General features: G+C 38.6%; 1 protein-coding gene across 1 annotated transcript in view; it reads left to right on the top strand.

Annotated features, from left to right (window-relative positions):
* The window catches only part of LOC137290383 (DNA repair and recombination protein RAD54-like), a 33,872-nt gene that overhangs the window by 9,798 nt on the left and 10,765 nt on the right, over positions 1-13,309 (top strand). The window contains exons 4-11 of the mRNA XM_067821283.1: positions 6,394-6,454; positions 6,725-6,860; positions 8,487-8,556; positions 8,771-8,848; positions 10,941-10,988; positions 11,404-11,472; positions 11,591-11,684; positions 12,529-12,653. Of these exons, the coding sequence (XP_067677384.1) occupies positions 6,394-6,454; positions 6,725-6,860; positions 8,487-8,556; positions 8,771-8,848; positions 10,941-10,988; positions 11,404-11,472; positions 11,591-11,684; positions 12,529-12,653 (681 nt within the window). The remainder of the gene's footprint in view (positions 1-6,393; positions 6,455-6,724; positions 6,861-8,486; positions 8,557-8,770; positions 8,849-10,940; positions 10,989-11,403; positions 11,473-11,590; positions 11,685-12,528; positions 12,654-13,309) is intronic.

Genomic DNA, 13,309 nt, shown 5'->3' with positions numbered 1-13,309 from the left:
GCTGGAAAATAGCTGTGCTAAAGTAATAGTGATTATGATAACCAATATTCAGAACAAATACAGTCTGAGCAAATACTGTAATGACAATATGAAAAATGTCTGCAGTCTGTGGTAAGAATGATGTTTCTCAACTGGACAGTGGGTTTTTGCAGAGTTGCATCCCTTATTAAGCTAGGATGCACTGGTTGCAAGTGGCAGTCTAAGAATCGCCCCAAGTGGTCTTGGTCTATCAGTGCCTTATTTAAGGTCAAACATGTTTGTCACATTGACTTCTATTTCATATCTTTAGTGGGCAGTGAGTGAGTTTAGGTTTTCGCCGCATTCAGCAATATTCCAGCTATATGGCTGTGGTCTGTAAATAATCAAATCTGGACCAAACAATCCAGGGGTCAACAACATGAGCATCGATCTGCACAACTGGTAACTGATAACATGTGTCAACCAAGTCAGCAAGCATGACCACCCGATCCCATTAGTCGCCTCTTACGACAAGCACAGTCGCCTTTTATGGCAAGCATGGGTTGCCGAAGGCCTATTCTACCCCGGGACCTTCATGGGTCTTAGTGGGCATTGGGGCAGCCTAGTGGGCAAGGCATGCTGGTCATGCTGAAGACCCGGATTGCAGTATGTGGAGCCCATTTTTGGTGTTTCCTGACTTGATATTGCTGGAGTATTTCTAAAAGAGGGGGTAAAAGTAAGGCCACTCAAACTCTATTTCCTGTTAAGTGGACACAACACAAAATCCTTTAAATACAGTTTATTGCTACAATCCAGGACTGGCTAAAGCTTTCTAAGGCCTTTACAGTGGCTTTATGCAGGGTACACTTAATGCTCCTGCATCAACAAGTGATAATGGATTTCCACTAAACGTGATGCACCCCATGCTGAATCTACTGCAGCTGACAGCTGTTACAGTTATACTTACTATGCAGCTCTATTGAACGTTGTATTCAGTTTCATATGTCATCATAATGAATTTTTTTTTCTTCTCAAAACAAAATATTATGGCTTGAATGATTTCATATTACTGATGCATAGGAGTGAAACAATATATCATACAAGGTAGCTGTGTCAGTTGATAGTACTGTTACAGTGACAATAGTGGCATAGCAACATAGGAATACAATAGTACCAAAGGACAATAGTAAATAAGGAACGTACTAAAAGTGCCAATAATAAATGACAGTCAAAGAACCAGTAATATTGTCACAACTATGTTAGTAATCAACAGTTTGGCAGTTGTAGTTAATTAGAAATGTATTTTGCAAGTTGCCTAATATCATGCAGTCAGTTATTTTCCATAAAATATATTTAAAATTTCATGATGTTCATGCATCTCTTTGTAAGGTAAGCATTCTGTCAACAAATGACTAGACTTTTCTTGTCTGCTTGTCATATGTATACATTATAAGTTATCACATCATGTCTCGGGGAAGTACAGGCTTTTATCTGATAAAACCCCGTATTTCCCGAGACACGATGTGATAACGCATTTATCTGGCTGAATGTTTTCGCTGAATCAAAACAAACAACACATATCGAATCAACTTGCTGCCATGTTTACACCAGCTGATCGTTTGACCTCAATGCACCGTACGTCACTAAAGGCTTGTCGATGCTTCTCACCTTGCATCGTCACCGAGGCGTAGCGGGGTGATATGACTTTCGCAGCGGGAGTATACGACTTTTATACTCCCCTCGCGGATCGTGATGGATGTACATGGTATTTTATCAGAGTCACGTGGACCAGTCAAAACTTGACATTATTACATGAAGCTAGATAATGTTTTTTTCAAAGAGTAGCTATTTTGGAAAAACACTATTATGTTTAGACTCGAGTTTCATTATAAATATCGTTTATGACATTGTACAACATCACCCTTCACAGTAGAATTTTGAAAATGGCTTGAAATCTAAGTGTCTAATATTCACTGTGAGTGTTCAGCCCGAAAATAGCATGTAAATTGTTTCTACCCTTCCTGGTGCTCAGGATTAAGGAGATAAAACACTGGTACTTTATGTTACCCAGCCTGGTGCTCAGGATTAAGGGATGAAACAAAGGTACTTCTTGTTACCCAGCCTGGTGCTTGGGATTAAGGGATAAAACAAAGGTACTTCTTGTTACCCAGCCTGGTGCTTGGGATTAAGGGGATGAAACAAAGATACTTCTTGTTACCCAGATTGGTGCTTGGGATTAAGATAATGAAACAAAGGTACTTCTTGTTACCCTGTCTGGTGCAGGGGATTAAGGGGATGAAACAATAGTACTTTATGTTACTCTTCCTGGTGCTTGGGATTAAGGGGATGAAACAATGTTACAGATTTTAAGGTTGGATTATCATCCTCATGCAGTCAATTATTATATGTTTTATTTGTTTGTCACAGTTTCATTCTCATTGAATCACATTTTGTTCTGACCTTTAGATTTTAGTTTTCGATTTTTGTTTTCAGTATTTATGCAAAGAGTGTTTGAATAGCTGTGTTAAAAGCATCATTTTTAAAATATCTTTTTTTGACCTATCTAGATGAACTACTTTTCCTGTGGCATTAGTTATCATACGTACAAGACATTCATTTTCTGGTTCAAAATAGTGATTTGGTTGTGCGTCAAATCTCTTTTACAGACCTAGTTTTTTCCCACTGTGAATGAAAATTAGGTGAGATATATATTTCAATCAATACATCTTTTTCTGATATTGTCAAGGACATAGAAGAAGCCATTGACGTCAAACCGAAAGGAATCAAATTTTCTGTGAGTCATTACGTTTGGATGCCAAGACAAGCACCATTACTTGTTGGACAGTGTTAGTCGAATTACAGATGCACAGTGGGAAGGGGGAAGGAGAGGTGAAGTTATGGGGGGTGGGGGTGGGGAGATCTTAAAACTTATACTGTGGCTGTTGGATGCATCTTGTTCTGTGTTTACTTCGTATGTAGAACAACTGGATCATATTATATATTTATCATGATACTAATAGGTGTTTATGCTTTCTATACAGATATTTGATTGAGTGAGTGAGGTGTTAATGCTGCTCTTAGCAATATTCCAGCAATATTCCAGCAATATTATGGTGTTCGGCATCAGACATGGGTTTCATGCATTGTACCCATGTGGGGAATCGAACACAGGCCATTAGCGTCACAAATGAACATTTCCCCACCTACCTGTTTTTCCTACTACAAAAAATACAAAATATTTTAAACAACAAACAGGTGCATCAACTATTCTTATACTTATAGGGGCCAGTGGATTAGTCTAGTGGGTAAAGCCTTTGCTCATCTCGTCAAAGACACAGGTTTGAATCCCAACATGGGTAAAATGTGTGAAGTCCACTTTTGGTGTTTTCATTTTGCTTGTTTGGACCAAATATTTATATCGAGATATCTGAAATATCGAGACATTCATATCAAGTTTATGAGCTTGAATAGTGAAAAATTATGAAGGATGAAGCTGGGTCCAAGATCTTATATTGAGACAGCCAAGATACTGAGTTATCAGCCGAGTTATCATGTTTGACAGAGAGGTGCATGACTGTACATTTTTCATTGAAAACTAATGATTTTTTAGGACAAATAGAATCTTGCCTTTGTGTCATCTCATATCAAATATAACCCCACTCGTTGATAAGCATAAAATTCTAACTTTATCAACTCATAATATCTGGAGACACTGGGGTGACATTTTTTATTTCAACACTCAAAATTAGAGCAGGAGGGTAGCCTTGGAGTTAAAAAATTCACTTGTCATATGGGTTTGATTCCCCACATGGATACAGTGTGTGTGAATGTGCCCTGTCAGCATATTGCTGGAATATTCTGAACATCAGCATAAAACTAGACTCACTCACTCACTCACTCACTCACTCAATTACTCACTCACTCACTCAAATACTCACTCACTCACTCACTCAATTACTCACTCATTCACTCACTCAATTACTCACTCACTCACTCAATATCAAAGTATCCATTCAAACAGTGAAGAATGCGTTTGCCATATGACATACTTTCCGTTATAAGTATGCACGGCCTCTCATACTCACTCGCTATCCTCAATACCGAAGCATCCATTCAAACAAATAAAAGGATACATTAGCCATCTCAGATACTTTCTGTTATAAGTATGAACAACATCTCGTATAATCAGCCCACTGGTTTCATCATCATAGTTGGCTGTGCAGTTACGTCCCTTGGACACACCAGGAACCTATGATAGTGAGTGGCAACTCCATGCCCATGCTTATTGATTTTACTTAGACTTTCCTATTACATTAAGCAGAGAGTGTTGATATAATGGGAATACTGATTCAAAGCGCCATTCAACACAACTCAGTGATAGAAACATTCTGTTTGAAACTGTTCTCAACTTAAAATGAAAATCAGTTCTGTGTATCGAGGAAAGTTCAAAATATGACAAGGTAAACTGGAGTAGTATCAAATTTGTTTTCCTTGAGTGAGTAAGTGAGTGAGTGAGTAAATGAGTTTGATTTTACTCCACTTTTAGCAATATTCCAGAAAGGACCCCAGCAATGGGTATCACACAATGCACTCCTGTGAGGAATCAAACCCAGGGCTTTGGAATGACAAGCGAACCCTTTAACCACTGGGCTACCTCACATGCCTTTTCCTTGAGATCTATATAAGTAACCCCCTTTCTATCTACCGTTTGTTTTATAGTCAGTCTGGGTAAAACGGCAGGAAGAATCTTGCTGATGCTGTTGTTACAGTGCATCATCCATCGAGTAACTCTGGACAGTAAAACAGCGATTTTTCATAAGAATAGGCAAAGAAGTGAGATAAACAACATTTTTTTGCAGATTTGAGGACAATACAGATAATGACCAAAACACAGAAATTTCATTTGGGAAAAATGCATCATAGCTTACAAGTGTTAAAATGAATTTGCAAGGCATGAAAGATCTCATTACTTTTGTCAATATTATGGGACTAACGATTGATCTAGATACTGATCATTTCATTGATTTATTTCAGTTCTGCAACCAAGTAGAACTATTGTTGTGTGTGAGTTATATTTGTGGCTTGGTCGCAAATGCTAACTTAATATCGTCATCTGAAAACCAGCTTAGAATAGACCTCCCAGTCCTTGTTCCTTGTCACAAGAGGTGATTATTATAGTCTGTATGCAGTGAAACTGAACCGATCAATTTCACTGTAAACAAAAAAGTAAGTTGAATGAAGTAGAATTAAGATTGCAAATCCTCATAAGTTTGACCATGCCAAATGAACATGGAAATCTCAGAATTCTATTCACCTTAGATAAAAGTTATTTAACGAATGATCATAAATTCAAGTTGCTATTTTTGGTTTGTATTGCAAGGGGGTAAGCACATTAATTGGAACAGTGAAATGAATGCATTGCGGTATGTGGTGAGCTTTAACTTAGACCAACCCTTCTTGTTCTCACTGTTTCATGTGCATACCCCCTTGCTAAAGAACACCAGAAGTGTTTTGCTGCTATTTCCCTTGAGGAGTTAAGTCAGGTGGATAGTGTTTGCCTGGAGTGGGAATATTGGAGGTTTGATCCCTGACCACAGAAGTTGGTACTCCTAACGCAATCTTTGGGCTGTGACTATAAAACTGGATTACTATTACAACACATGCGTGAATACAAAACTGATGTATCATTATTGATTTTAAGTATCGATTAAACTATGTCATAGTTCTTTTTTCATATATCCACAGTAAACAACAACTGTTTACATTTATGAAGATTATTGTGATAAAGATCAATAATGAAAATTATGAAAATTCTCGGAGAAATTTTTATTAACTTGTCTGTCCATCTTTATGTATTTTAATTCTTGTTCAGACCGTATCTCTTTGACAAATAGGAACTCATCCACAAAACTTTGCACACTCAAAGAACAGGTTGACATCTACTGCATTTTGTTATTTAGGAATTTCTAGAATGTATGTTTTCCTGTTTCCATGGAAAGAGCCCTTTCAGCGAATGTTTAAACATGATGACAACCACTTGGTCATCTTAGAACAATAAAATTTTACATGCAAAAACAAAATTCTGTATCCCAATTCCAATTTGTCAATAGCTCAATAAACTGTTTTTGTACGAATGGATACGTATACTCATGAAGTAGGACATACATCTCTTGATCATCTCACTCATCAGATTTGTGGGAAATGGGGATTTGTTATCTCTCGATGACTTTTGTTTAATTTACTGGTTATGCCTTGTTCATATTTAGCATTAAGTTAATAAAAATATCCTTACACTTTCAGAAAGAATTATTGGATTGTTAATCAAGACAGGGATATAACTGTGAGTCAAAATATATCAATACTGAATTAAGCCACTCGCTGACTGGTGAAGAATGCAGCAGATCAACTAACACATTCGCATTCTTTATGTTTCAGGAAGCTCTCATCAAGAATCTTCTTTCCAAGCCTTTTAAAATCCCAATCCCAAATTATCAAGGTAAGTCATAAGCCTTTAAATTTTCTTTAATTTATCAGGGTACCCGGTTGGATTGTGTGATCAGTATCCTAGGAGTGGGTGACTCAAAACTCAAACATACAACTTTCCAAATGACAAGTTGCCCAGTTGGATAACAATTAATAACATGGTAAATGGACTATTTACCTTTCAACATTTTGAAATATATGAGTACATTGTTTGTATTCATATGATATGACATAAAATGAATGATCAGGTGATTCCTTATTGTAGATTCCTTCTTCCTCACAGGAGCTTCATCATTCCGAGCCCTTGGCGTGCGGAGACAGGGCACAAGGCAACCTCTGCACGACCCTTATGAAGAGGGAGCTCTCATTCTGTATACACCACCAGAGTTGTCTGCCCATGACCAGCTCAAGGCTGACTTGTAAGTACACTGTATGGTAGGGGTGTGACGATACAGAAAATTCACGATATGATGTGTATCGCGATATCTCGGAACGATGCAATACGATACTATTCACATCATGATATGCTATCTTTAGTTATTTTCTTTAAAAAGGTGTATTTTGATATAACCATCAATTTCTAATGGAAAATGAACAATTTTAAGATCAAGGATATGTATCACGATAAAAAAAGAGTATCAATATATTTATCATCTGATAAAATATCATAGTTATCTATACTACGATATTTCATCACAGCTCTACTGCATGGGTTTTGTTTTGTTTGATTAGTCATTGTCTTGTTATTGTGAGGCTGGCATAGTCGGTTGACATGCACGTCTTGGATGTCATGCCATATGTGCCGGTTTGCAAGACATGTTTGTATCATGAAGTGTGAACATTATTGTAAAAGCTCCAGAATTCAAATAGGGTGAACCGTTATGTTCAAGGTTATTGCACTGTCAAAGTGACATGATAGTAATGCTCCTTACAGTAGACCCATTTTCACAAAGGTTAGGTGAGGTGAAAAGGTGTTTAGCGTCGCACTTAAGAATATTTCGCTCAAATAACAATGTTCATGTGTATGCATGGCTGCTTGTACTAGCCCAGACTTAAGCTGGTTTTATAGTCCTAGCTCACTGAGATGCCATGCCGCAGTTCAGCATGAATACCCACTCAGACACAATATACTCACTCCAAGTGGACCCGTCCTTGTTGCACCCATTAATGCTGAGTGCCAGACAAGGACCAGCAAGTACCATTTTTTAACACCTTTTTGTATGATGTGCCTGGAGATCGAGGCAGACAGAAGGGCAGATGTTCAAACCAGTACAGCAAGGATGCAGTTCATTTCTCAAAGCAAACGTAGTGTTAAGTCAGTCGTAAGTCTCATCATGGCGCTCAACCACTTCGTGGAACACGGTACCACACTAAGGCTGCTCCAGCTTACAGACTTACTATCCAACTCTGTCACGGTATACTAACTCCGATGTATTGTAGTTGCCTCATTCTGAACTGCCACGCTAGGTGGTAAGTGTCCTTGCTCCAAATGCTGAAGGACTTGAGTTAATCATTTCGTCAGTCAGTCAGTGAAACAAGGATTTGATTTGTTTGTTTGTTTAACACTGCATAAAGCAATTTTCCTGGATGTTCATGGGTTAAACTCTATTGTGGTTAAATTTGGGCAAATCAATCTAGTTAAATGAATTAACATTATTTATTAATATATTGTGCAGAAACACATGCCACTGATATTTAATTCTTGTATAAGCTATAAATGTTTAGCGGTAGTGTGCCCAGCTAGGCACTCTGAGTTTTGTCTGACTGTTCTTGATGTCAGGCTACATTTGTATTTTGATTCTTCTTTATGTTAATAGTATAGGAGGGAATTGCTGATAAATTAGAATTTTTGAAATGTTTTAAGGTTCAGGGATGTACTATTGTGTTTCTTGCCAAATGCTTTATACATTGGAGTCGAATGGTTATTCATTAACTTTTCTACTTAAATTTTCACACTGATGTATTCTTTTTGCTGCATTTGTTGTGGACATTTATGAGTGTTGTTAGTTAACATGAAAGTAATATGATGCTCATGTACCCCCCAGGGAAAAGCAGCCAGTACATGTGGTAGTGGACCCTCTGCTGTCCAAGGTGCTGAGGCCTCATCAAAGGGAGGTAATAAGTGCATTGCACAGGTTGTACACTAAAAAGTAAAATGACCTCGGAGTTCAAACATATATATTTTGTCATGAATTTTTCATGAATAAGTACTTCTTTTTGAATATTTGAATCTATTTGTTTTTTGTTTTTACAAATGGAATGGATATTGGAAAAGATTATAGAGCAGAAAAATGGCTTGTGGTTTTACCTTCTTCTGTTTCCTTCGCAGGGAGTCAAGTTCATGTATGACTGCATCACAGGCTGTCAGATTGAAGGGAGTTATGGCTGCATCATGGCCGATGAAATGGTACAGTCACAATTCTGGAAGATTCATATTGTTTGCCAGGCACATTGGTATTGTATTGTATTGTATTGTATTATATTGTATTGTATTGGCATCAATATCATAATAGTACAGGGACACAGGGCCCATTATTGTGGAATAATCTATTTACCTGGAGCATCTGTCATACTCATAGCTGTTTGTCCATGCAGAGTTTGATTTGTTGAATATTTCGATGAGCCAGTTTCATCTTTGTGATGAGGGTTGGCATCATGGTGTTTGGTCAAATACTGCTCAGTGCACCAGCCAAAGGAGTTTTTTGACTCATCAAATATGTCTTGTCTGCACTAAACTAATTTTGTGAAATAAAGCTTCTAACATAAATATTCTCAAATTCAGTAATCACCTACAACTGGAAACCTGCTTGTATGTCCTAAGTGTCTTTTGAGAAGTAACTATCTGATTGTGTGTCTATGTATCTATATCTGTGTGTCTGTATTTAATACCCTGTGGTTGATATTCTCGTGTATATTGTTTGCCGCCTGCTGTAGTTTATGTTATTGTTGTGTGCTCTAGTGCCTGGCTAAGACACTGTATTGCATCTGTTGGTCTGTCTGTCTGTGTGTCTTTGTTTATTCCCATTTGGTTATCTTCCCTTGCCGCACATCCCAATTCTTCTTCTCAAACTCTTGTTAAGGCAATATCTCATGAACTGTTGTACCCAGTGTCTTCATATTTGGTGACATCCCACATTGGGTGATTACCCAGACACCAGGCAATTTTGGTGACCTTGACCATATTTCCAAGGTCACTGCAACACATGAACCACTTTTCGAACTCTTGCTGATGCAATATCTCATGAACTGTCTTATCTAATGTCTTCAACTTTGGTGACAGCCTACATTGGGTGATTAAGTAGACACCTGTCGATGTTGGTGACCTTGACCATATTTTCAAGGTCACAATGATTGTTTGACCACTTCTCAAAGTCTTGTTAACATGATATCTCATGGTCTGTTATACCTAATGCCTTCAAATTTGGTACCAGACTGCATTGGGGAATTATGCAGACACTAGTGGATTTTGGTGACCTTTGCCTTATCTTCACAGTCACCATGACACTTTAATCACTTTTCAAACATGTAAAAACGATATCTCCTGAAACATTGCACCCAGTGTTTTCAGTTACATTGGCAGTCTGCATTGGGTAATTATGGAGACACCAGTCATTTCAGGCATCATGTATTTGACCGTAAAATAAAAAGTAATTTTGTTATAAATATTCCATTCTTATTCCATATTAGTTGCAAACACTTGTTCCCATGTATATTGTTTCCATTTGCTATAAGGCCAGGGAAGGACACTGCTGTACATCTATATGTCTGTCTGTCTGTCTGTCTGTCTGTCTGTCTGTCTGTCTGTCTGTCTGTGTTTGTCTGTGTTTGTGTCTTTATTTATATCCAGTTGGTTGTTATACCCATGTATAGTGTTGCCGTCTGCTCTAGAGCCTGGGAAAGACAGTATCTATTTGTGTCTGTGTCATTCATTCCCGCTTTGGTTGTTATTCTCATGTATGTAATTGCCATCTGCTCTAGAGCTTAGGGAAAGACACTGCAGTGCAACTGTTGGTCTGTCTGTTGTGTCTTTTTTTGTTCACATTTGGTTGTTGTTCCCATGTACATTGTTGCTGTCTGCTCCAGGGTCTGGGGAAGACACTGCAGTGCAACTGTTGGTCTGTCTGTTGTGTCTTTTTTTGTTCACATTTGGTTGTTGTTCCCATGTACATTGTTGCTGTCTGCTCCAGGGTCTGGGGAAGACACTGCAGTGCAACTGTTGGTCTGTCTGTTGTGTCTTTTTTTGTTCACATTTGGTTGTTGTTCCCATGTACATTGTTGCTGTCTGCTCCAGGGTCTGGGGAAGACACTGCAGTGCAACTGTTGGTCTGTCTGTTGTGTCTTTTTTTGTTCACATTTGGTTGTTGTTCCCATGTACATTGTTGCTGTCTGCTCCAGGGTCTGGGGAAGACACTGCAGTGCAACTGTTGGTCTGTCTGTTGTGTCTTTTTTTGTTCACATTTGGTTGTTGTTCCCATGTACATTGTTGCTGTCTGCTCCAGGGTCTGGGGAAGACACTGCAGTGCATCACACTGATGTGGACATCACTGGTAAGTACCTGCAGATGTCAAAGATGGAACATTCCTTCTTTCATAACAGATAGGAACAATCAGTGTCTAGTTCAGGATAGTCCTATTTTATAGATTTTCTTCATGAAAATTCTCAATTGTCAATAGGGTAGACAAGTAAGGTGGGTCATTGTGAAAATGGACACTGTGTAACATGGATATGAATAGTAGTGTTAAAATCTTATTTTCCAGTCATTACGTTTTATTGTTCTTTGGAATATAATTTGAATAGTGCCCAGTGCCGAGCAGTATTCACACTTTTCAGATTTTACAGCTAGGTTGTACCTGACTGCAAATTTAACCCCACTGAGACCATATTTTTTTGTGGACAATGATTTTGTGTAGATACAAGTGTCTGAACATTAATAATATACATCTGTGTAACTTATGTTGACAGAAACAAAGTCCAGACTGCTGCCCTTTGATTGAAAAGGCCATGGTTGTTTGTCCCAGTAGTTTAGTGAAGGTAAGACTGCCACCATGGTTGTATGTGACTAGTTTGCTGCCGGTGAGACAAAGACAGTATGAAGTCAGTAATTTACTGAGCATAAATAGACGTCTGTACTATGTGTGTCATGTTTCAGAATTGGTACAATGAAATCAACAAGTGGCTGGGTGGACGTGTGAAAGCTCTCGCTATTGACAGTGGCACGAAAAGTGAAATAGACAAAAACCTGAGTAAGAGTATACACACCTTGCACAATGTATCACTTTAAACCTCAAACCAGTTTTTGATTTGATAATGTATCACCACATTACTCTGTTTGACCTCACTTCAGTCCCATTTCACCTCACTTCAATCCACTGTTTCACCTCACTACAATCCAGTTTCAACACACTACATTCCACTGTCTCACCTCACTACAATCCAGTTTTACCTCACTACATTCCACTGTGTTACTTCAATGCAATCCACTGTTTTACCTCACTACAATCCTCTGTTTTACCTCACTACAGTCTACTGTTTTACGTCACTGCATTCCACTGTTTCACCTCACATCTATCCACTATTTCACTTCACTACAATCCCCTGTTTCCTCTCACAGCAATCTATTGTTTCACTTCACAGCAATCTATTGTTTCACTTCACTACATTCCACTGTTTCACCTCACTACAATCCACTGTTTCACCTCAGTGCATTCCACTGTTTCACCTCACTGCAATCCACTGTTTCACCTTACTACAATCCTCTGTTTCACTTCACTACATTCCACGGTTTCACTTCAATACAATCCACTGTTTTACCGCAGTACAATCCACTATTTCACCTCGCTACAATCCACTGTTTTACCTCACTACAATCCACTGTTTCACCTCACTACAATCCTCTGTTTCGCCTCACAGCAATCCACTATTTCACCCCACTACATTCCACTGTTTCACCTCACTACAATCCAGAGTTTTAACTCCCTACAATCCACTGTTTCACCTCACCACAATCCACTGTTTCAACTCACTACAAGCCGCTGTTTTAGGTCACCACAATCCACTGTTTCACCTTATTACACTCCACTGTTTTAGGTCACTACATGACACAGACAGGACGCAGAGTGATGTTCCCTATCCTTATCATCTCCTATGAAACCTTCCGTCTCCACGCCCATGTACTGCACAAAGGATCAGTGGGGCTGGTCATATGTGATGAGGTGAGCTCACATACAGATTTCAACACCTCATTCGTTGCATGAGACACGCAGCCCAGTTATCTAAGGCTCTGCAGTTTTGTGTTCAAAGTGGCATCAATATGATTGTTTGCTTGCATCATGGATTGCCCAGATTATGCTTCATGAGCTCCATATACTTGATTATGGGTCTCCAAAACATAACTTTTGAGAGCTGCATCACTTCTATCTTTACAAGACGTGCTGTGATCTGACTAATACTTCTAAAGCACATTTTGTTGATAACTGGGTTGTCATGTGCAGATTTCATATTTACAGACCCTTGCCCTATGGCTGGTATATTCTGACTGCTGCATTAAACAGCAGCCAAAGAACCTTTCAAAGCTGTGTCAAACCGAACTAATACCGTCACTCACTATTTAGGTGAACAAATGAAACAGTGATACCTTCCTTAAGTGGCATTTAGATGCTGGTATGATGAAGGAGAGCACTCTTTTATGGATGAACAACTTCATCATTGCAGTGGATGCTTCCTCATTGCAGTGGATGCTTCCTCATTGCAGTGGATGCTTCATCATTGCAGTGGATGCTTCTTTTCTTTATTGCAACCACTGCTATGAAAAAGGTGCCTATCCATAGAAAGTGTTCCTCTTCTTCAAAGTGATACCTTCTTACGTACA

Source organism: Haliotis asinina, chromosome 7 (genome assembly GCF_037392515.1).
Source record: "Haliotis asinina isolate JCU_RB_2024 chromosome 7, JCU_Hal_asi_v2, whole genome shotgun sequence".
Classification (NCBI taxonomy): domain Eukaryota; kingdom Metazoa; phylum Mollusca; class Gastropoda; order Lepetellida; family Haliotidae; genus Haliotis; species Haliotis asinina.
The sequence above is the reverse complement of the archived record's forward strand: the minus strand, read 5'-3'. Positions and strand labels throughout refer to the sequence as shown.